At 35.5% G+C, this 20,992-nt stretch overlaps 1 protein-coding gene across 2 annotated transcripts in view; it reads right to left on the reverse strand.

Annotated features, from left to right (window-relative positions):
- Cdh12 (cadherin 12) overlaps window positions 1-20,992 on the reverse strand; it is a 1,253,457-nt gene that overhangs the window by 86,050 nt on the left and 1,146,415 nt on the right. For both annotated transcript variants that reach the window (XM_008846023.1, XM_008846025.1), the window contains one exon: window positions 10,064-10,251. In XM_008846023.1, the coding sequence (XP_008844245.1) occupies window positions 10,064-10,251 (188 nt within the window). The remainder of the gene's footprint in view (window positions 1-10,063; window positions 10,252-20,992) is intronic.

Here is a 20,992-nt window from a genome sequence, read left to right on the forward strand (position 1 = left end):
GAAAAAAAAGTAGCAAGCAAGTAAAAGATTTTAAAGAAAAACCAATACTGAAAATATGTACTTCACAACATTAAAATGTTAATGTTTTGAATACGTTTTTAAAAGAGAAAAATTGTGTAGTCAGAGACTATCCTGCACCCTGTATTGCATTATTTCTTTACTGCAGTGAAAATCCTTTTAGTTCAAAAATTAAAATAACTTTTAAAGAAAGTATTACACACTCATTTGCCAATTATATATATATATATATATGTGGATATTCTAAATGCCTTCAGTGTACTTAAAATGTTATTCTTCTATAAATTTCATTTTGCAGCAAAACTCTTACATTGCAATTTCATGCTAAGATAGTGGAGGGCGAACATTCAAAACAATTGTATGTCTTAATTGAATCCAAATACTGCTGTTGGTATTTATATAAATACTTGTTTTGCTCTATACTATGATTCAAGATCTACTAATCATTAAGTTTAAAGCAATATATTCTGAGACTCTCTTGGTTATGAGCATGAAAAGTATTAGCAGACAATCTTTGACCCCCAAAGAACTAGAGCTGTTTAAATTAATTTAAAACTTTTCGTGATTTTTATTTCACCTGGATGTTTTCTAATTATTTATTTGTAAGAAATGACACCAACATTTTAAAATATTTTATTAATTACTTTTATTGTATGTGTATGAGTAAATTGCCTGCATATATGTAAGAACACCCATTGGTGCAATGCTGGCAAAAGCCAGAAGTGGGTGATGGATTCCCCTGGAACTGGAATTACAGACAGTTGTTAGTTGCCATGTAGGTACTGGGAATTGAACCAAGGTCCTCTGCAAGAGCAGGCATTGCTCTTAACTGCTGAGCTATCTCTCCAACCCCAGATTTTCAATCAAGAATATACATCTGTGGGTATATAGATTTAGACAAAAAGATTATACACAGTACTACATAAGCAATGAGAAAACAATACTTTCTAAATTGTGTTAAAAATCTGTTACAAATTTAGATTTTTAGGTATAATCTTTATAATTACTCAACTATATGATATAATTACCAGATGATCAGAATTTTGACAAATATATACTTTGTTCTTTTAAGTTTAAGGAGACTCATCAGTTCTCAGTCTCCTCATGCCATGCTCCAAGTTTGCAGAAGGTTTGTGGAATATGTATTCGGTCTCATCCCTGAGATATTTCTGTTTTCACTCCTTAGTCACGATTTTCCTCAGAACAGCCAGAATAACTTGGCTCTAGAAGCGTGAAGGTGATTTAGATCTAAACTCACCATATCATAACAGGGACATGATCAAATTCAGAGTTCTAGCCTGCTCCTAGGCTTTGCTCCTACGCTTCTGCCTGATTATCACCGGGCATCCTGTCCTCACTGCACTGAGGATCCACCTACCCCCTTTCTCTGTGCTTTGGGTGCTGAATATTAACAGGCATCATCCAGAAATCATATCATTTGTCTCTTTCTTTCTTCAGACTGAAGTCTCTTCTCTGACCACTTCTCTCTAGGAGTCTGCCCTCCCCATGCTTATCCTGTCTTTATGGTGATTTATATCCAGAGAATTTGAATTTATCAAGGCCTTCCCCAATTGAATGCAGGGAGCTTTGAAAACAAAGAATATGGCGATTTCAGTTTCAACTTCTAGAGGTCGTCTAAGTCATGGTGACTGCTCCACAAATGCCCACATGCTCACTGAATGTTGGAGTAAAATTTATAGATACTGAATTCTATGTAGATAACGATTTCATTGTCTGTAAAATGAACAATGTTTCATCTATTACAAGAAGAAACGTTTTAAATCTCTCTTGCAATGCCGCGGAGGTCAGACGAGGGCTTCGGATTCCCCTGGAACTGATGTTAAGGACGGTTTGTAGCCAACATGTGGGTGCTGGGAATCGAACCGGCTCCTCTGCAAGAGCAGTCAATGCTCTTAACTGCTGAGCCATCTCTCCAGCCCTGTGTTTGTGTATTTTTTAAGAAAGAATCTCTCCAGCCCTGAGGCATGGTATTTTATAGCCTTGTTGACTTGGAACTCTCCATGTAGAGCAGATTGGCCTAGAACTCACAGAGATCTGGCCTCTGACTCCTGAGCACTAGGATTAAAGGTGTACACCATTGCATCAGATCAATCTCTTTTAAAAATGTTAAAAATAAATAGAATAGTAAACAGTTCTCAGATTGACATATATGCTGATTATTTATGATGTGCAAATAAAAAGTGAAGAAGAGGGCAACTACGGAATGAGAAAAACATTTAGCAGGTATACTTTTTTTTAGTTGTTTGTATACTCTAGATACTAACCCTTTGTCACGTATATAGCTGTTAAATATTTTTTTTCATTCTATATGCTTCCTTTTCACTTGGATGATTGTGTCCTTTGCTACACAGATGCTTTTTAATTTCATAAGTTCCCTTTTGTCAATCATTGGTCTTAATGTCTGCACTCTTGGGGCCTTGCTCAAAAAATCCTTTCCTGTGTCTATAAGTTCCAGATTATTCCCTACTATCTCCTCTATCAGATTTAATTTATTTATTAGATATTATGTTGAGGTCTTTCATCAATTTGGAGTTCAAATTTGTGCAGGGTTAGGGATAGGGGTCTAGTTTCGTTCTTCTACATGTAGCTGTCCAGATTGTCCAAGACCATTTGTTTAACATACTGTCTTTTGTCCAGTGTGTGTTTTTTACCTCTTTGTCAAAAATCAGGTAACTATACATGTGTGGATTTAAATCTAGTTATTTAATTATATTCTATTGCTCAATATGCTTACTCTTATGCAAGTATCATGATGTATTTAATTATAGTTCTATAGTAAAATTTGAAACCAGGGATGGTGATTCCTCCAGCATTTCTTTATTATTCAGGATTGTTTTGGCCGTCCCGGGGTTTTATACTTCCATATGAAGTTTGGGTTTATTTCAATTTCTGTGAAAAATTGTGTTGGAGTTTAAAGGGTATTTCAGTGAATTACAGATTGCTTTAGGTAAGATGGCCATTTTCACAGTATTAATAGTACTGATCCATGAGCATGGGAGGTATTTCTTCCTACTGGTATCTTCTTCAGTTTCTTTCTTCACAGTCTTACAGTTTTTATTATACAATTTTTTTTGTTTTCTTGGTTAGATTTATTCCAAGATCATTTATGTCTACTTGTCATCTTACCCCAGTCAGAACTGCTGAGAGTCAAAAAACAGAAATTTGAATTCTGTCAAGGATGTGGGCAGAGGGGGGGATTTGTTCATGGCTGGTTGCAGTCATTATGGATATCCTCAAAGGTAAAAATAGATCTCCTCCATGATCCACCCATACCACTCTTAGGCATATATCCAAAGGACTCTGTATTACTACAGTGATAGCTGCTCACCCATGTTCATTGATATCCTATTCACAATAGCCAGGACATGGAAGCAACCTAGATGTCCATCTACTGACAGATGGGAAATGAAAGTATGGTAAAATTACAAAATGTTATATTGTTCAATTGTTATGAAAAATGTAATAAGATACTGCAGAGTGCTTTTCCTGAACAGTATACTTTTAGCAAAATAGTATGCTTATAGGACCATTGAAGAAGAGGGAACAGAAAGACCGTAAAACCCAGAGGTAGTGGATAACCACAGGGAAACAGTTTTTCAGACAACTGCAAAGTTACTCTTTTGAACTCACAGTAATGGTGACAGCATTCACAAGACCATGCAAGCTCAAATCAGACAAAATACCTGCATAAAAGTGGGAAAGTGGAGTGGATAAGAATCCTGAATCTTAGGTGAGGAACTACTGACAACCAATACGTCTGGGAGAGGGAGATCCCATTTTTTTTAAGAGTATGATGCTAGATAGGTTAACCCAGACTCAGTGGATGGACACACACCAAGGGACAGTTGAGATACAAACTTGACTTACTAAGCCTTAATATATACAACAAAGTATAAGAAATCTGGAAAGGGTGGGGGCTTATAAGAGGGGTGCAGTTATGGAATGGGGTTTAAATATGATCAAATATATTGTATGAAATTTGCAAAAATGAAATGCACAAAAATTCAATAAAAATGTATACTGTCAAAAAATGTGGTGAAAAAGGAGAAACAGGATTTAGTATATAGTTCAGGGATAAAGCATTTTCCTAGGTTGTACAAGACTCTATGTTCCATATCCATTATGAAAAATGTAAAAATAATGACAATAATTTTGTGTGTAAATAAAGTTCCAAACTGACGTTGTTTGAAGTAATAAAAGAAAGAAAAACAGAATTTTAAAATTGTAGGTAAATGGATGGAACTGGAACCAATCATCCTAAGCAAGGTAACCCAGACCCAGAAAAACAAACTTTGCATGTTCTCTGTCATAAGTTGATGGCAGCTTTGAATCTTTAACTATGTGTATTTCAAACGAACCTCATCAGTGATTAGAAAACTACAAGGGACTCTGGGGGGTAGTTCATTGGAGGGGAGACAGAAAGCAGTGATTATAGTTAGGAAAGGAAAATAATGGAAAATACGGGTTTAAGAGTTAGGGAATGGCAAGGTGGGGCAGAAGTGGGAGTAAGAGGAAGAATAGCTAACACCAAAGGCCTTCTGAGAGCATCATATGGAAACCTGTCACAAAAGCTGTTTTCAATAAACACATTTACAATTTAAAAATATTAAAATGTAGCCTAACAGTGGCCCTTATAGACACTACAGAGCAGCTAATGAAAAGCCTCAAACCAGGAATTTTATCCCTCTTGGGAGGTGTTGACCAGATACTTTAGACCCTCAAACAATGCTAGCTATTGACATTGCACTTGCTCACCCACCATACCAGCACAGCAAGATTCTATTGTTGAAGATACTACATACATGAGTCACAGAACAAACATGGAAAATTAAAGCTAGCACTGATCTCAGAGCTACATCTCTCATGGCTAGCTTTCATTGCATTAAAAGGTGCTATATGGATCTTTGTGAGTTCAAGGCCAGATTGGTCTACATAGTGAGTTCCAGGACAGCTGGGGCTACAGGGAGACCCTGTCTTAAAAAGACCGAAAAAAAAAAAAAGGTGCTATGTATGTTACTGATAGAGAAAGGTGATCATCAACCTTACCCAGCTGCAAATCCCATGAGCTATAATAACAACTGATTCTGCACAATATACCCCCTGTAGTAATAATAGCACAAATGTTATATAAATAACTAACTCCCTTCTAATGAGGTTTAAGATTGGCTTCACATGACAGAGTCCATACTTGATATTGTTATCAGGGACATGAACCTGGGGCTAGACATATCATGGGTCATGGGGGAGATCTTACTATTATATTCTGCTTTTAATAGACTTATTATTAAACTGACTTGTAATGACTTATTATAATATCCAGAGTATAGTGCAGCTCTCAACTTTCACCAGAAAAGGTCCTTCTTGCAGCAAATGGCAATTAACAAAGAGACCCACTGGTCAAAGTACAGAGAATAAAAGCCTGCAGAGTGCAGAGGACTCCTGTATCACACCCTCTCTTTCCAATGCACAGGGATCGTGGCAGAAGAGGGGCAGAATGATTGAAAGAGCCAGACCTGGTAGATGAATACAAGGAAATTGTGTTATGTGGCCATCGCAGGTTAGGTTCATATATGAACCCACAGCACTATAACAGCACGCAGAACACCTGAGCAAACTCCAGCCTGACAAGTGTCTAGCATGGATTTTGGAAGTGGGCAGAAAGCCACATCCCTGGCTGAGTATCTACTGACAATTTATAGATACTAAGAGAGAGTGAGTTTTCATTACTGTTATGAAACATGGAAGGTTGACCAGACTACAATGGATCGTCCCACATCCAAGAGGATTTAGGAAACACAGATTTAACTCATTAGGACTTTTTAAAAAAGACAAAAATTAAAAGAGGGCATGAGGTGGGGAAGAAGTAAAGTGAGGTGGAAAGTGAGGAGTGGGTCTAAATGCAGTCAAAATACATTGTATGAGACTCATCTCAACAAAAAAAATATTTTTAAAGCTTTAAAATCAAAATAAAGTTTTTAGAAAGTTTTACAAAACAATTTTTTTAATGTTCATACACCCCCTCATGCCTCTATCAAGGGTTACATCAAAGCACACGTGCTGGAGAAATCACTTCTTTCTCAAATTCGATATTAGTTAGCCTTCAATTGGTATGACAAAACACACTGACCAAATCCAAATCCAACTTGGGGAGGAAAGGGCTTATATGGCTAACAGCCATATAAACAGCAGGAACTCAGGGCAGGAACCTGGAGCACAGACTATGGAGGAGTGCTGCTAGACTGGCTTGCTCTTCTGCTTTGTGCTCAGTCTGCTTTCTTATATAATACAAGAACATTTGCCCAAGGGTGGCACCGCCCACAGTGGGCTAGACCTTTCCACATCACTCAATAATCAAGAAGATGCCCCCTAGATGTGGCCACAGGATAGTCCAACAGAATGAATTCACTCAAAATGGAAGAATCTCACTTGAGGTTCCCTCTACACAGGTGTGTCGGGTTGACAACTATGAATATGAGCTATTCAGCACATATTCCAGCTGACTGTGCTCTTCCACTTTGCCTGTGTGTCCTGGTTTTACCTCTGTTTCTGTAATAGAATATCTTGATTAAAGATAATTTACGAAAGAAAGAATTTATTTTTGTACAGAATTCCAGATTACATCCATCATTGAAATGAAGTCAATGTGTCAGGAACTTGAAACAAATGATCATGCCTATAGTCAAGAGAGGAGAGAACATAAGATGGATTCATGCATAACAATGATCAACTGTTTCTTCACATTTACACAATCCTGAATTTTCTACCTGAGAATTGGTGCCACTCAGAGTTGGCCAGTCTTCTTACTACTGTTAATGTAATCAAGATAATCACCCTCAGACTCTATAATTCAATCTAGACATTAGACGTTTCATTGAGATACCTTTCCCAGGTGATTCTGGATTTTGCCAAGTTGACAATTACTTAACTTGTATAGCTGCATACAATGAACTCTTAGATTCTTACTGCAGAGACTTCAGGCTGGCCATGCAATGCCTTGCCTCAGCTGCTCTCCACGACCCTCACAAACCCGCTTCTTTGTTTTCAAAACAAGTACCATGTGAATGACATTGAAAAATTCAGTTGCCAGTTCAAAATGTAGCCCAGCCCCACAGAACCACAGCTGTATCACTTTCTATGTGTTCAGTCTGAAGAAACATTTTTCTGATGTCCCAGTGCAGGGCACCAAGCTTCCCTTTAAGGGAGCTTCTCCTCCTTGACAGTTACAGATGCACTGTTGCCTACACTTTCTCCAAAACTTTAAGCTTGCCTATATAAGTTTCTTCTAACAAAAAAATTAGTCCATTATAAGGCCTTTTGAAAAAAGTAAATATGTAATCCTACTAATGGATATATAAAAAGAGTTGAAATTTAGTCACCCTATAATGGAGGGACAATACCCTAACTAGACAACTCATTTTAGCAAATAAAAGCTCTAGAACTAGGAATGGGTTACCACTCTTTGAATTGTTGGTCAGTGGGTTCCCATAGACTCCCCAAAACATTGCATACTATTGCCATTGGTTTTGGTTACCCTCCAGAACTAGGAGGTAAAATCTTTTTGCTGAAGACAATACATATTTGAGGCACAACACGTGTAGAAATCAGGTATGCTTTGATCTGGAAACTTCAATCCTTCCTACTAGCTAATTTTCACAGTGCTAGAAGGTACAATGCACACTAACAGAGGAGAAGAGTAATCAGTTTTATCCAGCTGTGCACCCTGGGAGTGACAACTACTGGGATATCAAGATATGCTCACTATATAACTGTGACAGGAATGTTATGGGACTAACCAACCAACCTCTGATTGTATTTAAGGCATTCTCTGCTAGATAGAACCCACACCCCCATACCTGACACCATTATCTGGGCCAGAGGCCTATGGCTAGATACATCATAGGTCCTATGCTAGAGTGTCCTACCAATATTCTGCTAAATGGTTGCAGTGTTAAAATGATTCTCAAGGACTTATTGATATAACCATAGATGACTGAATCTCTCAACCTTCATCAGAGAAGCTTCTTCTTGCAGAAGACAATTATTACAGAGACCCACAGCAGGACAATAGGAGATGGGAGAATGCTCAGTCCTAAATGTAACATACCACCCCCTGCCCAAGGCTCTAGGATCTTTATGGAACAGAAGGTCGAAAAATGGTAAGGGCCAGAAGTGGTAGATGACTACATTGAATCTGTTTTCCAGAGAGCAAAGCAGTTGCATGTATGAACTTACATCCACTGTGATAGTATGCACAGGTCCTGCTGAATTCTAGCATGGTGATGGAACAGGAAATTCCATACATAGTTGAGGAGTGGCATTTGATAGTTTCTGGGAGAGCTAGAGTCAGGTTTCTTTAAAAATATAACCCCCAGTGGGTCTACCTTTCTCTTGAGCAGGTTCCATACAGAATATTTAAACAACACGAGTTGAATTCCATGGACAGGGTGAACTCACAAAGTTAGCTGAGTAGGAAGGTTGGGTAGATCTCAGAGGATTTGGAATAAGGAGAAAATGTGATCAAAGTAAATTTATAAAATTCTCTACACGGGGAGTAAGAGGGAAAATAAATAACACCTAGATAAAAAGAAAAGCCAGAGGGAAATGTATTAGTTCAAAGTTCCAAAGAAAAGCTTACATACAATAAATGCTGTATAATTGAAGGCTATATAACAAAAAGCACATTGCCAGACAGGAGAAACCTCCCTTCCAGTCGTTGGTTAGGGTACTCCAAGAGACTCCCCAAATAACACAGGATTTTGGCACAGCCCTTGATTGCCTCCCAGAACTTGAAGTTAAGTCCCTATTGCTGAAGACAGTTGCACTTCACACACAGGACTTTGAGTAATGGAACTGGATTTGACATAGAAGCCTCACTGAAGACTAGCTTTCATGGTATCAAAGGAAACTATGTAAGCTGCCAATAAATGGCCCTACAAAAGCCTAAAAAGCAACAACGACTGGCCCAATAAACTATTGCTATTGGAGCAGCAGTGACCCCTTTATTTTGGGAATAATCAATATCTGTCTAATTGGAATTAAGGTCTGCTCAGTGGGAGGGGGAGCGCATGTGTGGTACTGTAAACACAGCTAAATACACATGGTTGGAATGGTCAGAGATCTTAGAGAAAAACTTACCTTTGTCACATCAATAGACCAACATAATTCCTTACTTCATTTTAAATATGCATCCTCATACTTATACACAAGTGTACATTTCACCCCTCATCAAATAAGTTTCTTTTTCTAACAGAAGAAGACTATTACAGAACTGGTTAAAATCAGAGGATAAGAATCTGTGAGACACTTAATCCTAAGTGGCACATCTTCAATGAAACCTCTACACATAGGATAAATGCATGTCTTAACCCACACAAGAGCTATATGACAATTCCACTTAAGGACATCAATTTTATGTATTAAATTTGATTCCATGCTGTGATAAAATACTGTGACAGAAAGAAACTTAAGGGAGAAAAGATTTGCATGGCTCAAAATTCTGTTTTAGTTCATTATTGTTAAAGCAGCAGAAATTTGAAGCAAATCGTCACATCATATCCACAGTCACGAACAGAAAGCAATCAATTAATGCATGCATAGTAATACATGCTAAGGCTCAACTGCATTTCTCCACACTGATCCCTTTTTTGTTTCTTCGACTGAAGCTTTTCCATATGAACCTGTATTCCTCCATCACAACATCAATTCTCACCTATAATGTGAAATATATACTTATATTTCCTGAATACTCATAATTTGTAAAATTTCAAGCAAAGTAGGGTGAGAGATTGTCTCTACATCCTATTCGAAATTGCTGAAGAAAGCTGTTAAGTAAGTTGAAAGGTCATGTAATCAAACTAAGAAGCCTGTTAGGTATAATATAAAATCCTGTAAGGTCAAATAAATGTACTATTTGTGTGACTGAATATTTTATGATTTAAGTTTAATTCATTGAAGAAGAATTAGCATTTTCCTGCTGTTTTCTCTTAATTACCATTTGTCAACTGTCCAGATTTAGTCCAAGTACCTTTTTAAGCTTGATGATTCCTTCTTGTGTGTCTTCATCTGTGACAATGTCAAACAAATTTCCCCCATCTCCTGGGACAATGTTGTATTCAATTTCTGCATTTTGTCCAAAATCAGGATCCACAGCTCTTATCCTTCCAATAGCTGAGCCAATAGGAGAGGACTCCGGAACTTTCAGATGGAAGATACCTGATAAGCATATATAATTTGCATAGGCGGTGAGGTCAGTAAGACACATAGTGAGATTATCCTGTAGGAAAATATAGTCTAGTAGAAGCAAATCAAATTTAGAATGCTGTAGTATAAAGGGGAAATTACTGACATGTTAAAGATTTTGATGAAAAAACGTTGCTTCCATTTTTTACTTCAATTGGACATTATAAATAGTAGAGAGTGATAAATTAAAATTATTTTGAGTACCTATTTTATATACTAATTTTATCAAAGTGGATTTCATATTAAATATGAAATTAGGAGCATTCATAATCAATATCAATAAAAGTAATTAATACCAACAAAACCAAATATAGGATGCAAAATACAGATAAAATGACTAGATAAATAGCTAACTACATAGATAAATATATTGTGAAGTCAGGGTCAAAATAAATATCTATATTTAGGTATACATAGTGAGTTAAAATTATTTATTGAAAAATTATAACTTTAATATTGGCAAGTTAAGTACAAATGTTCTGTAATGATGATCGATACACACACAAAATTCTAATTCGCAGCAGAGTTAAATGTAGAATACTAGAAACTGACTTCAAACTATTTTAACTTGGAATTCTATAAAATAGTTTTAAATATTTCTGAATAAAGTCAATAATTTAAGACATTTTTATTATAATTATTTTAAAATATTTTATTTATTATTTTTATTTTATGTGTATGAGTTTATTGCCTGTATTATGTGAGTGCACCTGTGTCATGCAATGCTGCAGTGGTCAGAGGAGGGCTTTGGAGTCCTCTTCAACTGGAGTCAAGGACGGCTTGTAGCTGCCATGTGAGTACTGGAAATTGAACTCCAGTCTTCTGCAAGAGCATTCAGTGCTCTTAACTGCTGAGTCAGTTCTCCAGCTCTATTATACTTATTTTTATGTGTATTTTTTATGCATATATGTGTGCCCATGGGTAAAATGCTGTCATATGTCAGAAGAGGGTGCTGGATCCAAATAGAGTTACAGATAATTGTTAGCTGCCAAGTAGGTGCTGAGAATCAGTACTCTTAACTGCAAAGCCATCTCTCTAAGCCGAAAGATAATAATTTAGATACCCCAATTATTTTTAGCATTATAATTGAAAATAATGTAAAATTATTATTTATACCACAAGGTGGAGCACTTAAATTACTAAGAATCTGATAATCAGAAACACTACAAAATTCCTCTAAGTGACATATCCCAAAGCCATGAAATATTGTAAATATAAACTTTGTCATAATTTTGTATATTTTCAAAAAGTAAAAAAAAAGCAATGAAAGCGAGTGCATATTCTTTTTGTATGCCTTGCCTCAAACCAATATTAGCAGCTTATATCACACTCTGCTCAAATCAGTGGAAGGGAAGCAAGTGAATGGTGGAAAATCAAAATGCAGACACAAAACCAAACACGAAAATCAAAGTTTAAATTTGTTGTTAGGGTTCCAATTTCAAATTATATTAGTGGTCTTTTAATAGTGCTTTTCCATGAATTAAATTATCATGGCTATTGTTTATTTTGGAATTTCTAGTTGCATCAGTAGAAATTAAGGTAGGAAGACATTCAGCATGTTTATGGCATAATGATATTCATTCAGTATATCACATTACAATATTAGTTAGCTTCAAGGGAATTTGGATAAACATAATCAAATCTCATGAAAACTCATTTCTTTTTTATCCCCTATTATTTTTAGATGTCATTTGGGCTCCAAAGCTTGGTAATTTCCTTAGCCCAGATATTTACCATTTTCTCTTGTAAAATTTGTTTGATCACTCCTTTTTATTCTAGCGGACATTATCTTAGTTGAATATATTTTGGTCTCCAATGGTTAATCAGTCACCTCAATATGATCATTTCAGAGGACTGCAAAATACAATTCTGTCTCATACATAAAAATTTATCTCTAAAAGTCTGTGAAACTAAAAAGAGGGTCTGATATTAAGATAACTAAATCAAAGAAAAAAGTCCAGTGATGGGTTGTATAGTTTTTCATTGTGTCTCCATAGGGTAGACACAGATGCTCAAGAACAGTCTGCTTTCTTTCAGTCAGAAGTGTGTAACAGGAAAATCTGGCATTTGTCACCCAGTTCCTTCATAGGAAATATCATTTTTAATTCATATATCACACCCCAATTCAACTCAGGAATGCCTAAGGTATAGGCAAGTACAAGTTGTTTAAATTTCTGTTTAACATGGCAAGAAGTCATAGAACACAGTTACTGGCGGTTATACTGAACTTCTCGGGGACAAGTTCCAAACGGAGAGAACAGAACAGAGTACCTGCTCTTATTATTTCAGTTTTATATCAAACAGAATCATGAATTTGTAAAACTGTCTACATTCAGTGTCTCTCATTGTATAATTGAGAAAAAAAAAAACCCCAAACCCTGATATTACACTACAAGTCTTGAACTGATTGGATGAGTTGAGCTAAAACAGGCAGGGAAATGACTGTCTATGTGACAGTCTGTTTGAAAAGGGGCTATGACATGTAGAAAATTTTACCTGTGACAATAAGCACACAGTGATGGTTCAGTACAGATGCATCACAAAAAGAACAAGACAGTGCTTAGACGAGACTGAAAACATGGGTCTCCAACTCAAAGAACTTTCTTACTTTCACTTTTGCTTACCAATCTTTTCAACAACTTCAACTTGAAGAGTAAGTTTATAGGATGCTTTTGATTTGAAAAGTTAAAACCAAAATACTTTAAAAGTGATTATTAAGGAAAATAATATAGTCTGAAGGAATTATTTTCAGTGAAAGTGAATTTCTAGAACTGAGATTTTGTGATGTGCTGTGTGTGTGTGCACATGTGTGCTTGTGTGTGTGTGTGTGCGTGTGTGTGTGTCTCAGGGGGGAGGGTTCATGGGGCATATTAAACTCTGAAAGGTAATCTAAATGCATCAGGTAATTCAGACTATAGATGAAAGGGCATTCTTTACAAGACAGTATGCTGAGATATGATTTTTCCATTTTATAGAAGAACATTTTATGAGGCCAATAACATATATGTTAAGATAGTTATTTTTTTGGAGTACTTTATAAATATAAGCTATGGCATGTGAGCCTTGTTTTCGGAAAATTGTTAGCATTAGTATGTCCAAAGTTCAATTATTATTTAAGAGCACTGGAAAATTTGTGATGAATTAAAATGGTAGCATCGTCTAAAAATGATTGACTTGATACAATTCCATTAATATGTATGTTTCCAAAGTGAGATATAAATTAGAAGTAAAGCACTTTCATGGCATCCATTCTTGTATATTGAACGTTTAGTGTCCATAAAACACAAATTCATAGAGCAGTAGAATTTCTGTTCTTCACCTTTCAGACATACATTTCAGTAGGGTAGAAGATGCTCATGTTCAAGACAAATATTTTTGAATAAAATATTGCATCTAGTAAGAAAGTCTGCAGAACATAGGATAAGCCAATGAAACTATGCATTGGACATGCCAGACTGTTTAAGTTTCACACATTTATTTCCAATGATTTGATATTTTATCATTTCTGAAATCTCAACACAATAAAGCTGAGGTCATTCAGATGAATTCAAAGCTCTGAAGTAATCCACAGCAGTGAAAACCTGGATCGTTTATGATGTACAGTGCAATTACACTGATGTTGTGTCTACTCATAATACTTTGACAAATATGAAGCACCTTAATGCGACTACCTGGACAACAGTGATTGAGAATTAAAATGGGTGACAAGAACTTATTTTCAAAGTCAGTCAAATACATACTTGCATATTTGTCAAACATACACAGTACAACAACGAAATCACCATTTCTAGAAAAGGAGAAAATTGTATGCAGGCAAATGCATGAAATTATAGTGATCAAATCTGTAAGGTTTTACAGATAATGCTCTGTGATTTCTAATATTATAAAGAATAATTGTGAGCTATAGGCTAATGAGCCATTCTCTCAGTGACCATTCCATTGGAAAGACTTTACTTTGATTATTCTAATTGCAGGGGGCAACAGAACCCATTGCCACTCAAGGACAGAGCTATAAAATATATATTTTCTCTCATTATTTTTTGAGAAAAATAACAAAGCTACAAAATATGAATGAGGAAAAAAAGATGAATATATGCATGCAAATGTCTGCATACTTAATAAAATTATGACACTATGATTTACATAGAAATATAAATTATAAAATCAGGCCTCTGGCAATTTGCTCATCTGAACTTATAGCAATGGTGACATCATTCACAACACCCATGAAAATTCAGTAGACTCAGAATAGAACTGTGGAAATGAGCAAGATGTCCAAACCTTAGCCAGGGAACTATTGGCAGCTGATTATTGCTGGGTGAAGGAGAGTTGATCTTCAAGGGAGTGACGAGATAGGCTGACTAGACTCTGATTGATGAACTTGAACTGAGGGACATCTGGGTATACAAACTTGACTCATTAAGTGTTAACATATATGACAGAATGCATGAAATATGGTGGGGGGACAATAAGGAGTGTAGATGGAGGAAGAGTTCCAAGTACGATTAAGATGTATCATATGAAATGCACAAAAAATCAATAAAAATACACACTAAGAAAATAAATAGTAAAAATAGACTATATGAATTATAAAATACCATTATAAATACCCTTTAGTTATATGAGTAGTTAATAAAAAGAAAACAATTCATCACATATTCATTTTTAAAACATAATGTTTTAAAACTGAAAATTCAAAAGAAAAACCCATGGAGGCTGAATTTTCAATTGTGCATAAATGTTTCCCATATATGACAAGTGACTTATGTGAACTCATATACTGATATGCTAGTTAAAATAGAGAACAGAAGAAAGTCAGGAAATTGGCTGAATCCCTACAGAGAGTATAGGTCCATCAAACTCTTGGCTCTCAGACCCTTTCCTCTAATCCATAAAGCATCACATTATGAATCCTGGCAGATTGCCCTTCCTTTGGAATAAAGAGGGATGTGGCTCCAGGGATGCATCAGAAGCCACCAAATTCAACTTTACCATAGTCTCTGAAAGAGTGGCCCAGGCTCTGAGGGCCATGATATGAAAAATAAGAGCTGTGCTCTACAAGTTAACATCACTGCACCACACACTTGACTGTTAAAGACAGGACCTTAGGTTCAGTGTTTATGTAACAATAAAATAAAAATCTTTGTACTTTCAAAACAGTAGAGAATGATATCAAAGTTAAATTAACAAAAGAAAAATGCCAGAATAGTGGTGATACCACCTATATACACTATTAAATAATTACATTTCCATTTGATTATGTGGTTTTTAGACATTGTTCCAGTAATAATCCTGCATTATCTATGACCAACTATCTAATTTTATATAAGCAAATGCTGCTTTTTCTAGTTTATCATTTTTATTCAAAAATAACTACAATCAATAGGAAACTACGAAGTATGGAGATCAAAGAAAGAAACTATCAATAGAGTTATGAAAAGTCACATTAATTGAAACTGGTATTATTACTATATCTTGTAAATTGGAGGACTCGATAATAAAGAAACTCTGGTCGTGGTGATTGTTAACTATTTTATGCAAACTATTTCCTCAGAATACAATATTATGAGCCTACAAGTATTTTTTAATTAACTAATAATAGTATAGTGTGTATGGAAAGGTGACCTTCATAACAAAATTGGATTCAAGGTAAATTTTATCCTATCACATTATATAGACTGTGAATAGATGTTCTTAGTAACGACAGACTTCTCTTCTTCATTCCTAAGATAAATCAACTTTTTCATTAAAATATTGAATATATTTTAAGAATTGTCAGGTATTGATGATGGAAATATTTAAAAATAAATTACTTAAGTTTTAAAAATATATGAAAGAAAAAAATCAGAAAACTCAGAAGTGAATATATTTGTGAAATTTAGTTGAAATCACCTTTAAAGAATCATGACAAATTATAATGTTCATATCCAAGTTGATGAGAATTGTTTACAAACAGGAGAAAATAACTTTTAAAGAGTATGTGGGCTCCAGTATGTGGGAGGGGGGGGCTATGGGAGGGTGCCATTTGGGAAGTGGGTATATAGATGAATAAGATTTTGTGGGGTGTTCTGTATGATATACAAACAGAAGAATCAACAATTTTTTTTAAATAAAGACATATTTGAGGAGGAAGCATAAAAATTTACTTCATGTTAAATAGTAGAGGTGATAAACATTACCAGTGAAATAGTCACCTGATGACTTTATATCCATACTCAGGTACTAAGGATCTGAGTGTAACTGACTGTGACTAGTAATCATCAGATACATAGAAATTAAAGACACATGTGCAAACATATAAGTGTTAATAGCAGTAAAAATGTAGGAAACAGCATATTTTAAAATGAAATGGAGATCTTCTTTAAAGGGTAAAAACTCATTCAATCTTACAGGGTTTATACTGCGTTCGATATTGTATAACTGTATTAATTCAACTGTGAACCTAAAAACTTACAGCCACTTTTGAAAGACATGTGTCCTTGCACTGGAGTATGTTACTGAATATGCTAAAGCTGTAATGAAATGTTTCTTCTAATCATGTGGCTATTAAATTAAAATAATAAAAAAATAATTCTTCAAAGCATAAAAATTTACTCTTTAACAGTTAGTAGATGTGAAAAACATTACCATTGAAATCTACCTGATGACTTGTAACCCAGTGGCATGTATGTCTAAACAGTTTCATAGTACGATAGCAAAGGAGCATCAATGCTTTATGGAAAGGTCACAATTCAATTCACTGTTTATTGTATTTAGGCTGAAACTCAGCTAAATCAGTGTGTTAGTGGGTCTATATAATTAGCTAGTAGAAAACAGTTGAGACAGAAGAAATCATATGACAAACTGCTGAGATCATAATTTCCTATCTCTGTTTTCATCAGTTCCTCTGTGACCTATCAACTCTAATATCAGAGGGTTATATTAATCACTCTGCAGTCCTCATGGTGTCTCTTCACCATCCAACTGAAACACATGGATTACCATTTCAGGACCCATATTAAGCATTAATCTAAATGTCTTGCCCATGTTCTTTTGTTAATGCAATTCAGTCAAAGTCAAACTTAGTTAACTGTGACTCACGCTCCAGAAAGGAATAATTGGCTGACAGAGACAAAACAAGAGATATCAGGAGCTGGAGAGATGGCTCAGCAGTTAAGAGTACTAGCTGCTCTTTCTTAGGACCCAGGTTCAGTTCCCAGCACCCATATAGCAGCTTAAAACCACCTTTAACTACAGTTACAGGGGATCTGATATGTTCTTCTGACCTCTGTGGGCATTGTGCAACATGGGTGCACTTACATAAATGCTGACAATATGCTCATATGTATAAAATTAAAAAATAATAATAAAATATGTATATATATATATATATATATATATATATGTTGGTCTTTTTGAGACAGGGTCTCCCTGGCAGCTGTCCTGGAACTTACTACATAGACCAGGCTGGCCTTGAACTCACTGAGTGCTGGATTAAAGACATGCGCCACCACACCCAGCCTAAATAAAATATTTTTTAAAAGGGGCTGGAGAGATGGCTCAGTGGGTAAGAACATTGGTTGTTCTTGCAGAAGACCTGGGTTTGAATCCCAGTACCCACATGGCAGCCAACAACTGTCCTTAACTCTAGTTCCTGGGGATCTGACAACCTCTTCTGTCCTCCATGGGCATTGCATGACATGGGTGCACTTACCTACATGCAGGCAATACATGCATACACAGAAAAATAAAATATTTTTTAAAATTATAAAAAATATTTTAAAGGGATATCATATGATTATTAGTGTCAAATGTACCTTCAACAGTACTTGAAAACTACAGATTCATAAAGATAATTAATTGCTATTCTGTGTCTTCTAATTTAAACTGATCTCTCCACAAATTTCTGCTTTACTGATTTTACTACTTCATTGGGTTGTGAATTTGTTCTGTTCAAAGACAATGTGTAACACAGGAGTTGGCTGTGCTTCACTGGCCCTCAAGCCCTACCACATTAGTGCCCTTAGCCTCAACAGACTCATCGTCACGTTGTCCCTTCATCTCCCACAGCTCAATAGGAATTTCCTCAGGGATCGTAAGCTTTGTCTTTCTTTGAATGAACCCAATCTTGAATGAAAACTTCAAATGTAAATGGAATTGACTATAATTTAGTTATGTGTCTTTACTACCTAGTCTACTTTTATAAATTAGAAATGTACTTTATATCTTAATAATTAGTAGAAAAATCTACATTCAAACTGGACCTCTCCATTTTGGCTTCCTATTTGCAAGCCAACCTGGACGAGAAGCAAGTGAGACACCAAATTGTGATATGCCTGATTGTAAGTCCTTTCTCTACCAAGATATTTTTTTCAGCATCCTCATACTTGAAGTATTTTCACATTATGATAGAGGACAGCGAAGCCACATGACTCACTGTACAGCTTTGCTTTTCCTAATGCCATGGGTGGCTCTTAGTTTCTCCTCTCCCAGACCCCAACACAGTGTGTGGACGGCACACTGTCTTCAGCCTTCAGATTCTTCAGTGATCCACCACACACACAGATATCATTTAGAAGAAAATCTCTCTGGCAGAACTCATCATAACTCTACCTGGTTATTCCTTCTGTGGACATAGTTCCTTACACTCCTATTGTCATATAATTAGTTTTGCAAACAAAGTATTGTCCTTCATCTCTCTTTTTGTTCCCAGGATACTTTAACTTTCATAAACATGAGGCATTCATTGCTACATGAATTCCCTCCATGATGGTCTAGGAAATATTGGATATTATTATTAGCCCTGGGTAAGCAGAAACTCATAAGGGAAAGGCAAATCCCCCACTTATGTTTGGTTCTGACAGATGCTCCAAGTTTTAAATACAACCTGGCACATTTATTGTAATTTCATCTGGCCATGAAATACTCTCCATACCCTATTATCAAGGAGGAAACAGCAGAATTTACTTTTTGTTATATATTTACATATTCTTCACTCATTTTTATTATCCATTATCAATTGATATGGCTTTATTGCTGTCTCTAATCATTAAATTCCAGCAATTTGTGACACCTTAGAAAATTATTTTTTCTGTCCTAAACCTGGTTCCCATGACCTTAATTTATATTTCTCTGTTCAATAGAATTTCTGGTATATGTTCACTTTTGCTTATCCCTACTTCACCATTCCAGAAGTTCAATTACCCTGATGTTTGAACCTACCACTCTCCTGCTCTTGTTAACATCCTCAAGATGAAGTAAGTGATCCCCACTATGTATTTGTAGCATGTGTGGTGATTTGAAAAAATAAGTCACAGCACAGGATTATGTATGATTTATATTAGTCTAATTGTTTTGAGTTCTCACCTATACAGCAAGATTTGTTAAACTAAACCACAATTTGCATGTAAATCATGATCAGGAGCCACTGTCTCAGGCTCTATCCCACTCTCCTTTTCCTAGGTCATATAATCTATTTCTATGTATTCTTTTGCTTTTTATCATCAACTTTTTTAATATTTTAACTCCATCCTATATACAATTTATGAGTCTTATGTTTCACAAACCATTATCTTTTTCTGTAACTTCACTTGAGTATCTCAAGGACATCTCAATCTTGATATGTTGATAACTGATCTCAAAGACTATGTGGCCTGAAACTCTCTCCTGATCTGTACTCATTCACCAAGTAGTACTAATAATGCTCTAGTTGAGTAACTGGAATAATTCTTCCTCAGCAAATTATTGCTATTATCGATATTTTTGTCCCTAAAATCCCTAAAATCTGTTTTTCCCTCACAAATACCATGGACGTTACAATCAAAGACGAAACAACTCTTGCTTGTTCTTTGTGCTACTGAAGATGCCTGCTAAACTGCGTTTGTGCATTAGTTTTGTCCTCTGTAGGGAAAAGGTCTCTCCCACATTGCACTGCAATGATAGAAGGGGTCATTTCTTCACTGCTAGGAAGAAATTCAATTTTTAATTTCTACCACAGAGATAACTTAAAAAGCAATGTATGAAACTTTTAGGAAAACCATGAGTGTCAACATGAAGGGAAGGAAGCTATTTCTAAATATTTCTTATTGTTGAAGTAGAATATTCTCTTTAACAATCATTTGTATAGTGTTTTCTATTTTCTTTGTGTTCTTCTAAGCACTTTCCCATAAGTAACTAACTTTATTCCCACATTAGGACAATGAGATACATACTGCTATAATAATTCACTATATTCAGGTCCTAGTAAATATATAACAACCATATTGGGCTAATCAAGGAGAGCAGGTGTAAGCTGTATTTTTAACTGTTTGTCTATTTCTGTGGTACGTTGTGTGGCCTTTCTAAAACTGACAGTGTGATGACAATGAACACAGATTTAAGACATGTGCACAATTGTATTTGGTGAACTGGTTGAGCCACCTACCAGTTTATAAATTAGGAACCTTGGTTGTTATGGGCTGATGGAACCAGAGAATTGGCATCTCTGATCTACAAGGATTCTGAATTCAGTTTTCTCTACTGATTTTACTGTCTGGAAATCAATCAAATAGTTGGAAAACATATAAACAATTTTAAAGTATTAATGATTCAAAATTCTTACTTTCAGAATCATTGCAGGATGCAAAATCCAAAGTAAGTATTTGAAAAAGTTAGGCAAACATGTGAAAAGAGTCTCTTTTCAAAGCTTGAATAGAGAATTCAATGGAGATAAAGCATTAGAAAATGTGAGAAGATT

Source organism: Nannospalax galili, unplaced genomic scaffold (genome assembly GCF_000622305.1).
Source record: "Nannospalax galili isolate Female #2095 unplaced genomic scaffold, S.galili_v1.0 scaffold600, whole genome shotgun sequence".
In the NCBI taxonomy this organism is placed as follows: Eukaryota; Metazoa; Chordata; class Mammalia; order Rodentia; family Spalacidae; genus Nannospalax; species Nannospalax galili.